This window comes from Pteronotus mesoamericanus, unplaced genomic scaffold, assembly GCF_021234165.1.
Source record: "Pteronotus mesoamericanus isolate MK-2021 breed Mesoamerican mustached bat unplaced genomic scaffold, CSHL_Meso_final scaffold_533, whole genome shotgun sequence".
Lineage (NCBI taxonomy): Eukaryota > Metazoa > Chordata > Mammalia > Chiroptera > Mormoopidae > Pteronotus > Pteronotus mesoamericanus.
The window spans coordinates 3698874-3716925 of NW_026555320.1; the positions used below are offsets into that span (position 1 = coordinate 3698874).

At 46.5% G+C, this 18052-nt stretch overlaps 1 protein-coding gene across 1 annotated transcript; it reads left to right on the forward strand.

Moving 5' to 3' along the window:
* The first annotated feature begins 220 nt into the window (after positions 1–220).
* On the forward strand, positions 221–12223 carry FBXW12 (F-box and WD repeat domain containing 12). Its single transcript, XM_054594528.1, has 11 exons — positions 221–310; positions 901–938; positions 1098–1258; positions 2058–2176; positions 6157–6366; positions 6932–7090; positions 7889–8099; positions 8717–8895; positions 8975–9108; positions 10771–10846; positions 12182–12223. The coding sequence occupies exons 1-11, from the start codon at positions 221–223 to the stop codon at positions 12221–12223; spliced, it is 1419 nt and encodes a 472-aa protein (XP_054450503.1).
* The last annotated feature ends 5829 nt before the right edge of the window (positions 12224–18052 follow it).

Here is an 18052-nt window from a genome sequence, read left to right on the forward strand (position 1 = left end):
GGCATTGAAATGATGACCCCTAACAAGCTGGGCTCTGGCTCCGGGGCCGCGGCGGCAGAGGCCAGGCTGTGGGGCGGCGCACCTGCAGCCTGTTTCCCTTGGAGCCAGATGGGCTGTAGGTGGGAATCCTCCCAAGTGCAGCAGACTTGGGCCCACCCTTTAAATTCAGAGCAACCTGTAGAGGAGAAAGGAGAGTGGACGTGGGTTCAGGCCACGCACGATGGAGCTCCAGTTGCCTGAAATACCGTTGTTGAGAATCTTCTCCTTCCTGGATGCATTCAGCTTGCTACAGGTTTGCCAAGTGAACAAGGTGAATGTTCTCCCCGCTTCGCTGCTCCGTCTCAGTGGACCACACCCGTCCACCTGGTCAGCGCCGGCATAAGGCTCTCCCTCTTGCCTCCCTCCCTCAGACTTGGGACCTTGCTACCCCAGCATCACCCCCACACAGTGTTCCTTCCCTCACTTTTTAAGTTTACGTTGTCTAGGCCTGCCCGTTCAGGTCTGACCTACCTGTCCACATCCTTGGGAGCGAGCTGTGTCTTGACCAATTTGAGGACCCACCTGCACAAGAACAGTGGCTCACTGAGCGTTGGGGGTTAGCATCCTTCCCTCTGAGAGCCTCGTGCTTTGTTGAATGAAAATGACAAACAAGTACAGGAGTTGTGCTGTCTAAATGTTCTTGAAGCTCCCATATTGATCCTAAGAAATCCACTCTGACCTTTCCCAGGAATACCCTGTGCCGGCAGTGATGGGTGTCCGCTGGGACCCTGTCCCACTGCCCCAGACGGGGAGGGCGTGGAGGCTGGGATGGGGGCAGGTTAGCCCAGAACAAACGATAGCAAAGGAGGAGCCAATGTTTGGACACCAATTGCCTGCTTCTCTCTTCCTTTCTCTCCTCAGTACTGGAATAAGGTTGCAGAGAACGATCACCTGTGGAGGTAAGGAAAAGGGTGGGGGGACTGGGGTCCCGGGGGAGAGGAGGATGTGGGGCTGCGCTGTGGGAGGCGTGAGTGGAGGCTGCGTGAGCGGGGGGTCCCCGTGGTGCACCTGTGTTGCGGAGGCGGCAGGCAACCTGACGGAATCTTCACTCCTTCCAGAAACCTGTGTCTGAGGAAATGGAGCTTCCCCTGCCTCTCCAATTTGTGCCCACATGTGCCAACATGGAAGCAGTTCTTCCTCAGCCAAACGAGGCATGAGCGCCGGATGGCATTGGCAGAGCCTGAGGACTTTGTCTACAAGGAAGGAACTGGCAACCTTGGTGTGGGGACAGGGTGATGTCATTAGCTTGTTTCAGGAAATTCACTATAGTTTTGTTTTTTCGGGGGGGGGGGCGGTGTTCTCATCCAGTGAAGAAAAAGGGAATTAAAACTTAATAGGACTGGCCCTGGCCAGGTAGCTCAGGTGGTTAGAGTGCTGTCCCAATATGTCAAGGTGAAGGGTTCGATCCCCAGTCAGGGCACATAGGAGAATCACTCAATGAATGCACGAAGAAGTGGAACAACAACGAATCAATGTTTCTCTCTGCCTTTCTCTCCCTCTTCTTCTCCCTCCCCCTCTCCCTTCCTCTCTATATAAAATCAACAACACAAACACTGATCTCCCTGCTTCCTTCCTTCTCTGGCTGCATGGAGAAACCAGAGCCATCTTTTCACAACATAACATCAGGCCTGTTGCTCCCTGTTCCCAAAGGCTCCCCATCCCCCTAGAATAAAAACTTTTAAGAAAAGGAAAGGTTTAAATAACAGTTCTAACACTCTATTTCTGATACCTCTTTTAAAACGCAGAACAGAAAGTGATGCTCAATTGACAACAGGAACAAAGTTCCTGTTATTTTTATCCCCATGTTATACAGAAACTGAAATTAAGGAAGAAAAACAGATTGGCCAACGTGTTCCAAATGGCCAGTCACACACATGTTTGAATGACTCTGAAACCCAATTTCCATCCTGTTGTCTCCATAAAGGTTGCAAGAAAACTTAATCTTCCCAGGATTCTTTATTTAATTGGATCATTCCTCAACTATCTGGTGGCCAAGTATTGTCTGTGTTGCCTTCTAGGGATCTTGGGACATATGGCTTATCTCTCAGAAAGTTGTCAACCAATGGGTGGACAAGAGAAGTCACTCCTTTGCACAGTGTCTTCAAAGCGCATGCTCTATGTCTGGGATGTGCAGGAGGTGAGTCTGGCCAATGAGGAGCACAGGTAATGCATACCTATGCCCATCCAGTTCCAAAGGTAAAGCAAAGCAAATGCTAGGAGGAAAGTGATGCTCAACTGATAACAGAAACGAAGTTTCCAATCAGGCCTTCTAAGTGATAATCTGTGACCTTTTTATTTAGACTATAGACCCATAGAAAATTCACTTTTGAATATGTGTTTCTATATATAAACTTGCACAAGGACTTATTGGCTGCTGGTAATGTGGGGTGACTTTGTAAAATAAATGATCTTTTGGCCTTGCGCATCTTCATTACCTACTTCAGTCTCTTTGTCAACAATTGGCATTTGTTTTATTGCCTCTTTCAGGAAGTGGTCTCTACCTCCGACCACCTCCAGGGGGCACAAAGCTTGTCTTACGTATCAGGACCAGCACGGGCAGTGCGCAAAGCAACAGAGGGGGAGGCAGGAGGTTCCAAGTGGGACCCAAATGATTGTGTTATCTTGATTTGTCCTGCTTGAATTTCTCTCTCTTCCCCATAAAAATCAGAAAATGATTCTCTGTAACACAGGGTCTCCTGATCCACGATAAACACCCTTTTGGAATATATGAGGTGGCAGGGAAATGATAAGATGAAATTCTAGAAGTGTGCTCTTAACATTAAACTTACACGATGTTACATGTCCATTACACCTCAATAAAGCTGGGGAAAGGAAATTAAAAGGGTGCTGTCTTGGATAACTTGCTGTAGGGGAAACCAGTCACCATGTCCCCAAGGACATCCAAGCAGCCGGATGGACAGGGACGCAGGGCAGAGGATGCGAGCCCCCTGCCGCCAGCCGGCACCACCTCGCAGTCATGTGAGCGAGCCCTCCTGCAGGCGAAGCTTCTGGCCCGGATGAGCCGTCAGATTATTGCATCCCCGGCTGACATCTTGCTGCAGGCTAACAAGGGACCCTAAACCGCAGCCACGCGGTAAATCCACCTTTGAATTTTTGACCAACAGGAGCTGTGGGAGGTAAGAGTTTATGCGTGAAGCTGCCATGCAATTTGTTATGCAGCAATAGACAACAAACATAGCGTTTAGTGCCTGGAAGTGAGGTGCTGCCACAGCAAAACCCTAAAATGTGGAAGAGGCTTTGGAATCAGGTGATGATGGGCAGAAGCTGAGAAGACTCTGAGGAGGATGCTGGGCCTTAAAGGGACTCTCAGCGAAAACCAAATGGCCTGCCATGCAGTGGCCAGTGAGGACCTAAAGGGAAATCTGAAAAATGTTGTTGGACCTTGGAGGAAAAGGGACCCTTGCTACATAGTGGCAGTAAGTGTAGCAATGCTGTCACCCATGGTAATGTGAAAACTAGGAAACATATCTAATGAGTCGAGGGATCTCACTACAGCGATCCCCAGGCAGAGTGCTGAACGCTGGTGTCCTCTTGCTGCTTACAGTAAAATGCAAGAAAAGAGGGTGAGGATGAAGTAAGGACTGTCAAACAACATGGAACCAAGGATTGCTAGTTTCGAAAATTCGCAGTCTTTCTAGATGACAAATGATGCTAAAATTTCAGAAATGGAGTCTAAGCAAGATCAACCCAAGTCAACATCGATCGATGATACTATAAAGTTGCAGCAAAAATTCTTTGTTAGACCACAGAAAGATCTAAGGAAGTGCCTCAGAGAACTGTTCACTCAAGCAATAGGTCTTCTAAAAAGTTTTGTGGCGGGGGGGGGGCTTCTAAAAAAATTGTTTTTTATTTTCTGGGGAGAGAGAGAGAAGGAGAGAGAGAAATCTGTTGTTTCACTTATTCATGCATTCATTGGTTGATTCTTGTACGTGCCCTGATTGGAGATTGAACCTGCAACCTTGGCGTATGGGGGTGGCACTCTAACCAACTGAGCTACTCAGCTGGGGCCTGAGAACTTCTGAAAAGTTTAAGGCATTATCCTCAGCAGCCCCAAGAGGAGCCCAAGGTATCAAAGCATTTATTTATCTCAAAGACTTATGAGTGTGGCTCTTGTCTAATGATATAAACTCCAGTAAGGTTCTTGGGAGAGCCACAAAATTTTGGAGAGAATTATATTGGCAGAAACACTGCCAGCTTGGGTTTAAAGGGGCTGAGGAGACAAAGAAGAAGGAGACTTTTGAATGCCAAAGTTTTATAGTCAAGAAGCAGGCTGTAAAAACTACTCAGTTGCAAAATTAGGCCACCGTGAATGGAAAGGGAAGGATGTCTCAGAAACAGAACCAAGAACCTGGAGACAGGAGCCTACAGGCACGAAGAATTCTTCCCCGGTCTTGAATCCTAACCAGCAACCTACCAGATGTTCTCTATGGGACTTCAGTTTTTTCGTATAGCGGCCATTCCTCATTGCTTCCCTCTCTCCCATTCTCCATTTCCTCCTTTTTGGAACGAGAGTGTCTATAATGTTATCCTGTGCCTGGGGAACAATGTGTATATTTAGTTCTAAGTTTTTCATATCAAGATGAACTGAATCTAAAGAGCCCCCTTTGTACTTGAACCTAATTCAACAGTGAGTTCCTATCAGGGGTGTCCAACACGCAGCCCATGGGCCACATACAGCCCAGGTTGGCTATGAATGTGGCCCAACACAAAATCATAAATTTACTTAAAACATGAGATTTTTTTGTGTGATTACATGTCGCACTGTGTTTAATGTGTGGCCCAAGACAACTCTTCTTCCAGTGTGGCCCAGAGTTGCCAAAAGGTTAGACACCCCTGTTAAGACTTTGAGATGAGGCTGTAATCACCTGAGATAGTTGAGGGCAGAGGGAGACAGTGAGTGCATTTTGCATATGGGAGGGGCATGAACACTGGGGGCTACAAGGCCGACAGCCTTAGCCAGCCTCCGAGGGGGCCCTTAACATTCCTTGTCCCATAGTATTAATGATCTTATGTCGTCTGCTCCCACATTGAATAAAGCTAAACAATAGGATGTTGTAGAAACGATGGTGTGTAACTTGTGAAGTTATGTCATAAGTGACACGTGCTCTCTTTTGAGTCCTTGGCTCTTAGAAAGCCGCTCACAACATTATGAGCACAGGACACCGAAGAGCCCTAGAGAGAGGGCTGGGTGGTGGGTGCTGGGGCCTCCTGCTGGCAGCCAGCACCGACTTGCCAGCTGAGGGAGTGAGTCACCAAGGTGCAGCTCGGCTTCGACCTCCTAAGAGAACCTGAGCCAGGACTGCCCAGCCAAGCTACACCTGAATTTCTAAGGAACAGGCTGTGAGATAAAAATGTATTGTTGTTTTAAGCTACCCAGTTTAGGGATGTTTTATTACACAGCAAAAAATAACAACACAGGCAACCTGTTTAGAGTTAGGAATCAAAATAGCGATTCTATTCGGGGAAGGCGGAAGGGGTAGGAAATAGAACAAACAACAAGGGGGCTTTAAGAGGGCACAGAAGGAGTTAATATCGATCACTTTGTAATAACTTCTTAAACTTAACAATTATGTTTGTGTTTTTTTTCTTTGATCTATTTTACAATTGTAATGAGACTAAAGAAGAGTCTAGAAGGGAAATGCTTCCTTCTATCTTGTTTGCAGTGTACAAGGTTGATGATGGAATAAGAATTATCGTGATAGTTGATGCCCTTGATCTCCTACTCTGTACTAGGCAGAATTCTAAGTACATTTTATGTGTTGAGAAATGTAATAGCATAGCCCTGTAAGAAGCCACGGTGATAGGTAACTTGCTGAATGTCACGCTGTTGGTAAGAGACAGAACTGAGTGAGCCCAGCGAGTGTGATTTTGCTCACCACATGAGTTCCTGCCTTTGAATGCATCACATAATTCCTTTTTCATGTTCACTACTCCTCAAATAACTGAGATGTTTAGTAGAATTTTCTTATTCTAATCCCAGAAAAAAGAAATAAATCAGAATTGGAAGAGGCTTCCAAATAAGTCCTGGCAGAACAAGAGCCCACCGTGTGTGGGAAGAGCGCCGTGCACACAGATAGCATAACTCTCGTTCCCTAGGGCACCATGATCTGGTCAAGCCCAGTCCAGCGATGCAGCATCAAGTTCCTGGTGACCCTGCCGCAGCTGCGCCTCGCATTCACTGTGGACGTGGAGGAAACTGTCAAAGTGTGGAACTGTCAGTATCAGGACGCGCTGGCTACACTCACCATGCCCCGGACCAGTTTTTCCCTGGAAGCCTTGCTCACAAAGGATGGTCCGTTCCTGCTGGTATGTGGGCCCTGCCACCTTGGCACACGTGGTGGCAGGAAGGGTCCTGCCACGTTCCAGTCTGTCTTCCTGAGGCATCTCTATCACAGGCTCCGAGAGTCACAACACACCCATGAATGTTGGCCACACGAGCCTTTATGCCAGCTCGGCCTTTGTTATACCTCAGGTGCATTTCCCCAGTAATTCTAAAAAAACCCAAAAAACGAAAAAACAACTTCCTGAATCCTTTCGTATGTATGTTTCTTCTTCCAAGTGTGTGTTATCATGGAGTTCATGAACTTGGGAGGAACCACGGAGGGAGAGAGATGGGTTTGGGGAGACGCTGAGAAAACAGTGCCGTGTTGCTGCGCTAATGAGTAACTGTCCTGCGCGGTTTTGGGGCTGAGAACATTTTATTCCTTGGGACTGTCCCAGCAGCCTTGTGGTCTGCTGGTCAGAGGCGTCCGTCTCCATTGCGCGCCTGGAGAAACGCTGGCACCCCGGCACCTGCCCACGCTGTCTGCCTCCTGTGCCCTTCGGGTTGTCCCGTCTCTGCATTGACGTGGTGGCGGTGCTTTGGTTCCAGGTAGGCGATTCTGAAGGCGACATCTACATGCTGACAGTGCCCGAGTTAAGGAGTATTTCTGTAGTTAATGCATTTAACCACAGTGTTGACCTTCTACATTCCTCTCCGGACACGAAATGGATCTTGGCCGCCGGGATGCACCAGCGCATCCTGCCACAGGTAGGTGCTGCCTGTGCACTTTAACCGCAGGAGGAGAGGGCGGGGGTCAGGAAGGCAAAGTCGGGAAGCATTGGTGCAACTGCAGAGCTCAGCGAGGACCGGACAGGCTGCTCCGTCCCTTCACAGGCCAAGGAAGCCATGGGACCCGGTCCAAGAGCCAAGAAACGATGTTCTTGGAAGCAACGACCAGGTGCAAAGACAAACCTTTATTAATGAAAATCTGCTCGTGAAGCCTGAGGTGGGGGAGGGTGAGACAGAGATCAAGAATTAGGACCTTTGGTAACCTGGTTGACTTTGGTTTTCCTTATTTTACCTTTACCTTCCTTGGCTGGGAAGTACAACATCCAGAAGTAAACAAAAGCGATTCAGCCTCTGAATGTCATTCTGAGAGAGTGCCATTGTGAGCAGGCCTCTTGACGTGGCACAGGGCACTGGGCCCCAGAGAGCAGGCGCTCAGGGAGGCGGCGGCAAGAGCGGATCAGCCCTTGACAAGTTCTCCCAGGAGGGCACATCCCCTTGGCCAGCCGCCACGGGATCGGCGTCTGATGTGGCCAGATGCTCCTCTAACCCCTTGGCATGCCAGGAGGGAAGTTTTGGGGACTCTTCTTGATAGGTGACCATGGCAGGCAGGACGGGAAGACAATGAGTGACAAGCAGTGGCCACGTAACGCTTCCTGAGATTGAGAATAAAGCTCTGGCCACAAGCTGAGGGTTTTCGAGGAGCCTTTTCTGGAGGCGCCCCTGGACTGAGCTGCCGCCAGCGCCCCCACCCCCGCACGTGCAATCCTTTCTCTGCAGGTATTTCCGGCAGAGTGCTTACTGAGGCCGGCAGCAGGCAGAGCCCCCCTGTTGGTGTCTCTCCCGGTCTCGGGGTGCTGCGCAGCCTGCTGGGCCCCGAGCAGAGCGGACAGGGTAATGCTCATGTTCCGAAGGGCCCCTTTCAAAAAGACGGGGTTTACCACCTTCGATGTAACAACGGAGAGGATCGGGGACACGGCTGTCATCCAAGGTAGGCTATGTCCTCTTGATTCTCCTCCCAGCCGCTCATTTTTAAGCTCTACAGGTATATAAATAGGTCAGTCTGTGAGCAGGGGCAGGGGCTTTCTCAGCTGGAGGCTACCCCATCCCTGTTCAACCCTAATGCCCATGCTACTGACCTCTATACTCCACCATGACCTCTTGGGCCAAATTGTCTCTCTTTATTTGTGTGAGGGAAGCACTGATTGGCTGCCCCCAACCGGAGACACAGCCTGCAACCCAGGTATATGCCCTGATTGGGAATCAAACCAGCAACCTTTTGGTTGCAATGTCCAATCCATGGAGCCACACCAGTCAGGGCGGGCAAAACTGTTTAGATTCCCATCATGCCCCTGCCCTCAATGCCTGAGCTACTGTTTACGGTCCCCAGTCCTCTCTTCCTATGTGATGGCATCTATCACCACAGTCAGTGACACGTATTTTCCGGGCCTACCTTTCCTTTTCCTCACTGGACAGATGTCCCCTGGAAGTAGGGAATATGATTTTTCATTCAGGGTAAGGACATTGTTCTGACTGAATGACCCAAAGTTCACCTGTGTGTGTGTGTGTGTGTGTGCGCACGCGCGCATACATTTTACATGAAAACAGCCCATCAGGTTGCAAGCTTCATGTTGCCAGTTCACATGGAGAGTCCTGTTCGGATGGGAGTCAGCGGTGGAGACGTGATTGTCTTTGACAGTGGGCCGCAGCTGGTCCTCTTCACCATCTCCGGCCTCCTGCTGCAGCGGTTTCACGACCACCAGTTGACCATCTGTCACTTGTGGGTGGTACGTACGCCCCCCTCCTCCCGATGCTCAGTGCTCTGACTCGGACGCTGGGCCACTCACCCCCGGGTATCCTTTGAAGGGTTCTCAGTATGTCCTCACCACGTCCATGGATAACTACCTGCATTTGTACATGTGGGAAGAGAAGGGCCATCATCCGTACCTCAAGAGCTGTTGTTACCTGGAACACAGAAGGGGCGATCAGAGGCCAAGCTGGTAAGCCCCGCTTTGTGACTTAAACTGTTCCCGAAGGTTTTAAAGTTCTGCAGTAAGCAAAGTAATAAAGGGGTAATGGGATTTTTTTTTAAAGTTTCTTTGAGGATATATATGAATCAACGTATGCCCCAAAGGAGAATTGCTTGTTCTTGGAATATGTCCACAGCCCCTGCAGTAGATTTTCAAAAGGCTTTCCAAAATGGCGCTCAGTATATATTCCCACAAGCCGTATATGACAATGTGGTGTTAATGTGCTATCTTTTGTAACGGTTTTGTTTTTTTGTTTTAGTTCATTAGTCATTTGGGTTGCATCTTTCATGAACTGCCTTTATCTTTATTTCATTTACTTTTCTTCTAGATTGCTCACCATCTACATTGGTTGTTTTGGGGTTGTTTGGGTGTTTTTTTTTCTTTTTGGTTTTTTTTTTTTTTTTTGATATTTTATATACTACGCATAGAGGTCTTGTCTTTTACATAGTTTACAAGTATTTTTTTTCCAGATTGGTTTTTGTCCTTATAATGTTTATTTGGTGCAGTATCTAACAAGGCATACATACATATATCCTTTGAACTGCCAACACTGTTAAAAAGAATTTAACAGTACACTCAGGTGATCAAATGCATCAGTGGTTCACTGCGGCATCAGTTGCGGTTGCCAAGTGCAGGAAACTACCTAACTGCCCCAACATAAGAAATGGTCTCAATTATTCCACATAGTGGAGTATTGCGCAGCTGAAAATTTTTTTAAAAGTCAAACTTAGAGCATCGTCCCAATATGCCAAGGTTGTGGGTTTGATCCCCCATCGGGGCACATAAAATCTCTTGCTCTCTCCCTCAAACCAATAAATTTTTTAAAATTGTTTTATTTAAAAAAACAGGAAAGAAAGAAAAGAATGAGTAAAATTGTTATGTTCAGATAAGACATTATTTCCAGTGTTTTGGAAGCAAAAATATTTTAATTAAATGTATATAATTAATATATAATTATGCTTAGCAAATTTTCTTTCATATATTTTGTTCTATATCATATCAGATAAATCTTAGCCTACTCTAAATCAGGAATACTTCTTTTCAATTTTGAATACTTCCCTTTCATATAAGGTGTACCCTACTGCATAGCTTTGTCTTTTATGCATCTGACAATTTTTTTCCACAAAGCAAGGAAATTTTATGTCTTTGACAAGGAGAATCTGGTTGTCCAACACACAGTTTGAGTTTTGACAAAAATATAAATTCCTATAATCAAAAGCACAATCAAACTACAGAATATTTCTAACACCCCCAAATTTATTTCTTTTTTTTTACATGTGGATATTCAATTATTCAATATATTTGTTGGAAAAAAAAAGTTTCTCCATTGAATTGTCTTTACACCTTTATTAAAAATTGACCATATCAATTAACCTTAAGGAATAAAATAACAAAGTCATTTAAAAAAATTGATCCTATTTGTAGGGATTGCTACTCCTGCAACATCAGCATGACTTTGCCACGTCTACACAGTTACTCAAAACCAAACCTGAAAGTAACATCTGTGATCAAAGGACCAGTTGACTTGGGAAGCGTATTTGTATCTTTGTCAGGTTCACAATCATTACCATCCACATGGGTCTAACTACTTTCCCCTGGGTCCACTGATGGGGTCCTGTTTTCTCTTGGCAGCTATGTCTCCAAAGCCATATGTGATAAAGCGAGCATAGTGTGTGCGGTGTCGAGAAGCCGTGAATCCAGTGTTCTGGTGATGTATTCTTTGAACATGTGCTATGGAAACTAGCGCAATTAACCCTGCATTGATGTAGTAAAGAGAATTCTGTTCGCAAACCCAGAATGGTTATGTCAATGATATTAGGGGGGAAAAAGCAGCAATTTATCTATAACAAATCAGACACTGTAACAGATACTACAGATCATACACTATTGAGATAGAGGGCGGAGAAACATATCCTTTGTCTCTGCCATCAGGGAGAGTGTAGAATACTAAGGTGGTGAAATATGGATAGTCACACCAATATGCAAGTCCAAATAATTCAAGAGAAGTATCTTGTGGGGGAAAGTGTGAATTTAGAGGGAGGCTGATTTAAAAGCAAATGCATCTGTATCAGACAGTCAGCTATCGATCGTAAGCAACCAAAAATCTGTAAAATGTAAGCAAAAGAAATGTATTAGAAAAACATAGCGGTTAATATCTAAAGACAACTAGAAGAGACTCAAGATAGATGGGGGAAAATGCTTAGAAGGACTAAGAAATAGAAAATATATCAAAGGCTAAATCACGTGGCTGTCTTGATTTGCATATCATCACAGCTATTGTCATGGATATATAAAGAACTAGCCCATTCTCCCTGTATCCCTAGCTCAGAGTTCAGAGCTCTGGGAGAGAATGGGAACGAATTAAACCTAAGACACAGGGGTCCACTCTCCTGGCTTTGGGGGAGAGAAGCAATAGAAGAAGATGACCTGAGGGGTAGATGGCGCTCTAGTGGAAATGGAATCTAAGCGAGAGGCTTCCCCAAAGAGCGATGAGGGATCCTAAGTGGCCTAAGTGCCTGTCACTTCCCTGTAGAAAGAAGCTTGAGGCTGAGACCAGGAAGATAAAGGAAGGGAAGCCCAATGAAGGGTCTATGGAGAAGGACAATGTTGGGTGGAGAAGGTGACAGGAGATGCGTTGTAAATAGCACCTGGGAAGCGCTGAGGTAGTCACGTGTTCGATGTAGTTCAGAATCAAAGTCAGTGACGAAGTCAGAAGTCAGCGATGAGGAGTATAGTATATACTAAGACAAGGGTGGAAAGTCAGAAAGTGTGAATTCATACAGAAAGTTGCAGGCTATAACCCAAATATTTAACGCATAATAAGTGTGATGGTAAGATTAATTACTTTGGTTTTTGTGTTTTGTCTTTAAGCAAAGGAGAAAAAAAGATCTGTATTTTTTAGACCTATGTTTTTAAGAAATCCTTTTCATTGCTGTTCAGAAAGCTGATTTAAAAGTAGACACAGGAACTGCACAGAGCCAATTAAGCTCTCCTCCGATTTACAGATGAACAGGTTTGTTGGAATCTGTTATCTCAGTTAGAGTTAAAGGTAATAGGTGGCGGTGGAGTCCAAGGTAGAAGATGAGACAGAGGAAGGAATATGTAAACTGTGTGGAATATATGCACATGAGCACAAAGAATACAATTTGTCGAAGGACAGGGAAACAAATAGAGTCCCACGGGGTCTGTGATTTCTGAATAACTTGAGAGATAAAAATTGAATTACTTTTAGGCCTTCATTTTTCAGAAACAAGTAGTTAAAATGTGTAGAGAAAATTTTCTACACAGAGCACCTAAACATCATTCAAATTTGCAAATGTAAAATAAAACTCTGAAATCCATGTGGAAGGTGGCTGGAATAGAAGAGAAAACTTCAAGCTGGGGAATGGGGGCAAAAATCCAGAAGAGACAACAGCTGCTTTTACCTTATTCATAGACTTTTAAAAGACTACAGGATGGGGGACAGGGCCTCTGCCAGCACGGAGGCGGGATCAGCAATCTCTAAGATCCGGAACCTTCAGGAGACAGATAGTCCTCGCGGGCGGATGGAAGGGAAGTCTGCCCCTGGTGGCAGGATGGTGGGGTGGCTGTCTCTCTGGGCCACAGGTGTGTGGGGACTGAAGGCAGAGAAGCCATTCCCTGCAGAGAACTCCTAACTTAACCACACTCTCCTTGGAGCTGGAGTTCACCTCAGTCAAGCTCCCAGGGTGATACAGATGTCACGTGCAAAATACGGTACTGTCGGGACAATTTCTTTCTTTTTTTAAGATTTTATTTATTGATTAATTTATTTTTAGAGAGGGGAGGGGAGCAAGAAAGAGAGGGAGAGAAACATGAGTGTGTGGTTGCCTCTCACACGTCCCCTGCTGGAGACCCAGCCTGCAACCCAGGCATGTACCCTAGGCTGGGAATTGAACCGGCGACACTTTGGTTCACAGGCCAGCACTCAATCCAGTGAGCCACGCCAGTCAGGGGTCAGGCTAGTTTCTTAAAGCGACTACTATAAATTTTTACTTGTGATGAAAAGAATTAGAGAAGTGATCAATCTAGTGTTATTTTAGCCAGTGTCTCCTACGGCCATCCCTACGCAGCTCTGGCGGCCCACGTCCAACTTGTGTTTGATATTCCAGGACGGGTTTTGTTTCTGCCTCAGTCGCAGGAAGCTCCGCAGTGGGCGCTGAGCACCTCATGGTGGGCACTAGTTAACCTTCCCCTCCTGGTAAGACAAGGCTAGTGGCCTATCAGAGCCGACCCAGTTAAAGAAGGGGCACCGAGTCCTACCATCTCACCTTTGATTTCCCTGTGAGGCATGTGCTTAAAGCCCCTTCCCAGGAGTGGGGGCTGCCTCTAGAGCACAGAGGACTAGACAAGGCTGTTCCCTTTAGAGATTATTGCTTTAATGGATGACATTCAAAATAACATGAGCAAATGATTTAAAGTTTACAGATTTGACTAACGTGTTCTATTGAGTAAAAGTTTCACAGGTGGGAGAGGCGTGCGCATCTACCATCCACGCACTTTGCTGCGTAAAGGTGCTCCTGACACTCAGGAGGTGGAGCGCTTCCCAGGAGACAGGAAGACCCCTGCCGATACCTCCAGCTTTACCTCTGCCGAGTAAAGGTAAACCGTGGCCCACGACCCACAGGCCACCTGTGGCCCAGGATGGCTATGAATGTGGCCCAACACAAAATCATAAGTTTACTTAAAACCTTTTTTTTTTTTTGCTCATCAGCTTTCATTAGTGCTTGCGTATTTAAGTGTGGACCAAGACAGCTCCTTTTCTTCCAGTGTGGCCCAGAGACACCAAAAGCTTGGACACGTGGGAAGTTCCTACCCTCAGCACTGTGACAGTTCATCCGCTGGTGTGTCACCCTCGCCCTCTGTGACACTGGCCACCAAAGGAGGGGGTCTATGAACTTGTGGGTGCGTTTTACTGCCGGTGGATACCGAGCATTCACCAAGTTTTACAGGAAGTCAGGGGCCTGCGCCCAAGGCACCACAACATCACTGCTACCTCACCGGACAGAACCTTCTCCTTTCTGGTCATTTCCTGGCTCTCCCCATCTACGTGGGCAGACTGGCTGCAGGTGGGCTTTGACGTCCTAGTTTGTGCCCTTGAAGGAGTCAAGATACTGCAGATACTTCATCAGTGGCTGCAAACACAGGCATTGTCAAATGACATACAATGCAGATTATAAAACAGCCCAGGGCCAGGGGATGGATGGCCCCAAAGCTAAGCCAAAGGTGGCTTCTGTGTTTCGAACCCCGGGCTGTTTATTTCTTCAGTGCAGGCTGAGACTCATTCCCTCAAAGCCTGCTGGTGCCTAATTCAAAATTTTACACACCTCATTATTTTTAACTGTTCAATTAAAAAAAATATTTAAGTGAACTTTTATTTAAAAAATTTATTTTTAAATGAAGTGTGTTGTTCTCTTTAAGAATTTCTAAAAATGGAAATAATATTTATAAATAAATGTTTAAAATAATCCAAACAAGCAGGTTGTTAGCTGTTTAGAGCCTGCCTGCTTTTCGTACTCCCAGCAGAACCTCGTCTGACAACCTTGCAGTTATAAGCCCCAGGCTGCTAGCACCATTCAGAGCTCAGGGACCCAGAACTCACACCACTGCGGGTAAGCGCTGTGTTGCTGAGCTACGTGCCTGGACCCATGAGTCCCCTTCCCCGTCTCCTCTCTCCCCGAGCACCCAGCCCTCCCCGCCTTCTCGGTGGCGAGGAACTTCCCCTCCACGCACCGCTCAATAAAGCTTGTGTCACTGCCTCTCCTGGCCGTATCTTTTGTTGATCAGCCCCTAGATCTTTGAACCACTACAGACCTGTATCCTGTACGTGTAAAGAATTCTCAAAATTCAACAAGAAAACAAACTAAAAATGGGCAAAATATTTGAATAGCTACTTCACCAAAGATGATATATAAGTGGCAAATACGTACACACATGGATGGTCAACATCACCAGCAATGAGAGGAATCTAAATTAAAATCATAATGAGCCCTGACTGCCGTGGCTCAGGGAGTTGGGGGTTGTCCTGCAGACCCGAGGGTCACAGGTTCAACTCCCGTTACGGGCACATGCCTGGGTTGAGGTCCAGGTCCCTAGCTGGGGGCGTGTGGGAGGCAACTGATTGATGATTCTCTCACATATCAATGTTTCCCTCTCTCCCTCCTGTCCTTTCTCTCTAAAAATAAAATTTAAAAAGCACAAAGTGAGATACCATTGCACACCTATTAGACTGAGGGGCTGACAGTACCAAGAGTTGGGGAGTATGTGGAGCAACTGGAACTTTCACACATTGCTGCTGGAAATGCAAAATGATACAATTATTTTTGAAAGTAGTGGGGCAATTTCTTGTGAAATTAAACACACGCTACATTACCCAGCAACCCCTCTTCTACATATTTACCCAAGAGAAATGAAAATTTATGATCACACAAAAACCTGTATAGAAATGTTTTCTTTTAGTCCTTTATAGAATTTTAAATTATTTTATATATTTTTTCACCTTTTCTCTTCTACTTGCTTTTTTTAGTTAAACATTTTGAAATGTTTTATTAGTGGTCCTAGAGATTTCAATATGAATCCTTTATTTTTCTTACTATTACATTAATTACTGCTTGTATGGCTTAAGAATTTTATAACAATTTATAACCTTCTCCCCTTTTTGCTACTGTCTTAATATTTTGTACTTCTATATATGTTACAAACCCCTCAAGATATCACTGCTGTTGTTTTAAATGTCATTGTTCATTCCTCTTTTACACATATTTATTCTTTCTGGTGTTTTCTTCCTTCCTTCTTGCGGTTCTTTGGTTCCTCTTTGGAGTAATTTTTTTCAGCCCCCAAAACTCCCATTAGCATTTCTTGCACAGAAGGTATGTTAGTGAGAAATTCAGGTTTTGTTTATATGAAAATGTCTTTAATCCTAACTTTTGAAGGATATCGTCATGAGTACAGAATTCTAGCTAGTTATTTGTCTTTCAACATATTAAAGTTCTTGTTCCACTGTCTCTCGGCTTCCATCATTTCTGTTGAGGATGCAGGTGTCAGTCTTACATTTGCTCCTTTGTAGACAGTGAGCCTCCAACCTCCCACCCCCCAGCGTGTGGTTTTCAAGTTTATTTACCTGAGTTTTGATTGCGGGAGTTTGACTATGATGTGCCTAGGTGTAGTTTTCTTTTCATTCATCCTGATTGGGGTTAGCTGAGCTTCTTGAATCTGTGAGTTGATAACTACTGTCCATCATTTTTTAAAAATTCTCAGATAGTATCTCTTAAATACGGCTTCCACCCTATTCTTTCTCTCTTCTCCATCTAGGATTCCAATTGTATGTATCTCAGTCATTATGGTCAAATAGAAATTGGGTTAACGGGCACTGATGATAAAGACCCCTTTGCCATAGGAAATTGTTGTTGGATTGATCACATTGAAGGACATCAGGTCACTGTGATGATGACCGGCCATGGGTTTGTGAAGAGTGGGGTCAGGTGTTCAACATCAGGAAGGCACAGAAGTCTTTAGGAGTGCATGTCGATGTAAACATCTATGCGTTTAAGATAGTAAGAGCAACCTCAATGCCTGGAGGTTTCTCAAGAGCATAGGAATAATGATTACGAATGCTCTGGAGAGAACAGTGTCTCTGCTTTTATCCCACACATACCTGTGGCTGAGAGAGGCAGCTGTCCCACCATCCTCCAATGGGCAGATTTAGAGGTGGGGGTGTTGGCAAGCAGAGGACAAAGGCAGGGAGAGGCCAGGCAGTGACCCTAGGCAGGACGAGGTGGGGGCTGCCCAGGGATGGGCAGGTGACTTGCAGTCCCCTTGGACTCACAAATCTAAGTCAGGGCAAAAAGGCCCCATGAAACGCACGCTGGGGCACGGAGGCCCAGAGGGGACCTGGCAGTGCTGGCTTCCTCTGTGCCCCCTCCATGGAAGGCCAGGGCGAGCTGTGTGCTCTGCTTAGATGCACTTTCTCTTCCTTCCTGTCCTTTTCCAGTGAGGCCTTGGCTGGCCACCCGGTCCACCTCCCACAGGGGGCAGGCCTGGCCCCCACCATGGAGGGCCAGCTCTTGTCCTGCAGGCTCTCGTAGCCCTGGTCTCCAGGGGCCTGATTTCTCCGACAGCTTTCCCAGCATGCACTCCCTGGAAAGGTGCTTAAGAATGCACATCTTGCCCTGGCTGGTGTGGCTTAGTGGATTGAGCACCAGCCTACGAACTAAAGGGTCACTGGTTTGATTCCCAGTCAGGGCACATGCCTGGGTTGTGGGCCAGGTCCCTGGTGGGAGGCTTGCAAGAAGCAATCACATGTTGATGTTTCTCTTCCTCTCTTTCTCCCTCCTTTCCCCTCTCTCTAAAAATAAATAAAACCTTTAGAAAAAAATAATGCACATCTTATGGGAGAGGAACACAAGGCTTGGAAAAGGGGCTGTCTCAAGGTGGTCAGTGCCAAGACCAAGTCTGCGGGGCTCTCCACCAGGGCATCCTTCCTCAAGGTCAGAGCTTCTGCCTGCCCCCAGGCCCCGCACAGCATGTGTGTGCACGCACGCGCGCACGCACATGCACACAAAGCAAGGAGCTGCGCTGCTGTGACTCCAGGCCAGCAAGCTGGGCTGGGAGCAGCAGGTTGAAAGTGTCTGCACACGTTTCAGGGGGCATGAGAAACGCAGGTGCGAAGGCCTCCGACATCTCTGCAGCAGGTCTGCACCCGGCCCCCGCTGGATTCTTAGGCCCGAAGTGAAGCTGCAGATACAAAACACCTGTTCCACAGCCTGCAGCTGTGCCTGCCTTGGGCCCCTGCTGGCATACCCAGCATCCCACGTAAGCTGGAGAGGACCCGGGAGGCCCTCTCAGCCCTAAGGAGCTGAGGTTTCCAGGGCCCTTCAGGAAGACTGCCGCACCTCCC